We start from the raw sequence: 2817 nt of genomic DNA, 5'->3' as shown, positions 1-2817 counted from the left end.
GAGTTGAATTACATAAAACAAACCAAAGAGAGGGCTGGCTATAAAGTATTTAGAGATAAGAGACATAGTAGGGGAAATTATAAAGGAATAGGAAATTATCAAGGAAAAGACAAAGGAATAGGAAATGTATGGCCTTCCCCTAGCATACTGTAAAGTATAATTTTTCTTATTGAAAAAGTATAGAGACATATCATGGAAATAAAACTGAAATAAGGATTGAGAGGCAATAAGTATAAATACCCACTAATTCTCATTGTTTCTACTGGCTTCTGCAAAGATACAGATTATACATATGTATGTGTGTAAAAATCTTCAAAATATGTCTTAAATTTTTTCTCAACTAAAGATGAAAACAAAATAAATAACTTATTTTTCAAAACACTTTCATATGACTATCTAATTTTCATGTTTTCCAAATGTAATTAGCTGACATTCTTTTTATACGCATGCCAAGTATTATCTTTCAACATGGTATACAAACAATATTTTTCTAAGATGTTATGGTTACTGATCTTAGGAGGCCTCACTAAGAATCATTTTTAATAAAGAAATATAAAAAAAAACTAAGTCCAATTTCCTTTTTAAAGTAATATTTAATTTCATTAATTCCCATTTACAAGTGGAATGGATGGGAATGGGTTTAACTCTTCACAATATTTTTATGTTAATGAATGATATTTTGATGCAATATATATGGCAATAAACCTCCATATGTGTTACCCATTAGTACCGTATTTTTCAAAAATGGAGATATAGCACTAATAATCACTACTTGTAAAATGAAGAACATTATTATTTTGGTGATTTTACCTATCTTGACTGAGTTGTAAATTCTTAAAAAATAAATTCTAAAATTAGAGAATACTGATTTGATTTCCACCTTTTTAGTAGGTTTATTTTACCCCAAAGCAAACATTAAACCCATAACCTTGCTAGGACAGGTATTATGAAAGATTGGTGGGAGTAAGAAATAGTATCACTGATAGGCAATATTGTGTGATTATCTCTGCAAATCATTAGGAAAATGTTGAAAGGTTAAAAATCAAAACAAATTATAGTGGCGGTCCCCAAAACTATTTCAACATTATTTTGACGATGTGTACTTTAGTCTCAACCAAAATCTTTTTTTTTCCCATTCATAATAATCTCCCTCCCCTCAAATGTTCTTAAAAAATGCATGAAACAGTTCGATAGCAAAAATTAAAGAGCACAAACTATTCTCAAAAACAGAAAAATCTCTAGTGCAGAAAGAAATCTCAAAGAGCAGATTCCTTTGCAGTCATTAATCAATGAGCTTGCAAATATTATGAAGATTTCTCTTTCCTCTTTGGTGGACAGTCTACTCTATTCGAAGTTTCCACTCCCACTCCATTTTCTGTTCTTTTTTTAGAAGACCTTGACCGTTTCTTCTTCATACATGAGACCTGAATATTAGAATCCTCTATCCACCGCTGAAGCCAGAGAGTAATTAAGTTCCATGTTATGTAGGCTTGGATAGTGCAACTGGAGGACAGAACAGCAATTTTAGCTGCCAACACATTTACATTTCCAGTAATGGCATCAGGATTCTGATTCTGCGATCCAACTAGGTGAAACCCAACAGTGACTACAGAAACAATTAAAGTCACAAGTCTACCCAAGATAAACACGATGGCCCACAGAGATATGCCTTTCTGGTACTTTTCATCACTGAAGTAAAACAGGCCGCACATGTGGGAAAGTAATTCAACAAAATAATGCAGTACCAAAAGAAGAAGTCCCAAATGATTCAAGTACAAGAGATAAGCTCCAGTAATGTGAAAGAGATGAAGACCAATGTAGACAACTTGACGAGGGATGTCTTGTTTTTTGGTTTTCTGGAAGTAGAGTTCAGGAAAAGCATGAAACCAGTAAGCCAACTGGGATATGTAGAAAAACTTCATTTGAAATGTCATCATGCTATGGGGATGAGCCCTCCATATGAGAGTTGGGTCTGACAGGCAGTTTTCAGAGATTAAAATGAATGTGCCCCAAATACAAGAAAAAAAGTAGAACACACCAAACTGACCAGATTCGTTAAACTTGTTTTGTTTCGCTTTGGTGAACTGCATTCTCCTGTTAATTTTATCCAACACATACTCCTGAATTGTGGCATGAATAATGATTGCCACCAGCATGTAGAAGAAAACCGTGGCCAAATCTTTGACACCATAATAATAAAGGGACCTTGACCCCGTGGCTTGTTCCTCTGCTGCAGGGACGGCGACACTGTGCTGAAGAGTGAGAAACACGATGGATGCTTCTGCTGTTCCCTCGAACACAAGCCCCAGCAGGAAGAACATCCCCACGCAGGAGACGATGTCCGCATGATTCTGCAGGATGAATTCCTGACTCAGAACGGGGGGGTTCCTGGTTCCCTTCTTACGGAGCCCCATGGTGGCGCTTCCCGGATACTCACCGGCGAGCCGCAGCCGCCTCCCCCTGGCTGCTCCTTACAGCGGCGCCGCCACGGTAGCGGCTCCGGGGACTCCACTTCCCATTCCGAAGTCAGTCCGGGGTCGCTGCGGCCGCCCAGAAAATAATAAATCAAAGGCGAGGAACGAGCGGAGCTGAGCATGCGCACCAGGGGGACCGCGGAGGCAGGGAAGGAAATCGAGCGCCGCGCCCCTACCCGGCGCCAGGCCGGGGGTTGCGAGCGTTGATCTTCAACGTAGATCATCGCTTCTTCAAACTCGCTGCCACCGCCAAGATGCTCCTGAATTCTTTTCTCAGTAGCATCTTCATTAGTAATCATGATATACACCTATAGAGCTCTGGATATTCTTCAGATCATTAATT

General features: G+C 38.7%; 1 protein-coding gene across 1 annotated transcript; it reads right to left on the bottom strand.

The window, feature by feature from the left end:
• Positions 1 to 578: 578 nt before the first annotated feature.
• Positions 579 to 2611, bottom strand: TRAM1L1 (translocation associated membrane protein 1 like 1). The gene is made up of 2 exons (XM_032292468.1): positions 2438 to 2611; positions 579 to 2351 (listed from the first exon to the last, which is right to left on the bottom strand). Exons 1-2 carry the CDS (start codon positions 2594 to 2596, stop codon positions 1305 to 1307), a joined length of 1206 nt encoding a protein of 401 aa, XP_032148359.1. The 5' UTR covers positions 2597 to 2611; the 3' UTR covers positions 579 to 1304.
• Positions 2612 to 2817: the final 206 nt, after the last annotated feature.

Source organism: Sapajus apella, unplaced genomic scaffold (genome assembly GCF_009761245.1).
Source record: "Sapajus apella isolate SASKATOON/1434 unplaced genomic scaffold, GSC_monkey_1.0 scaffold27, whole genome shotgun sequence".
NCBI lineage: Eukaryota > Metazoa > Chordata > Mammalia > Primates > Cebidae > Sapajus > Sapajus apella.
This window is presented reverse-complemented; position numbering and strand designations above follow the sequence as displayed.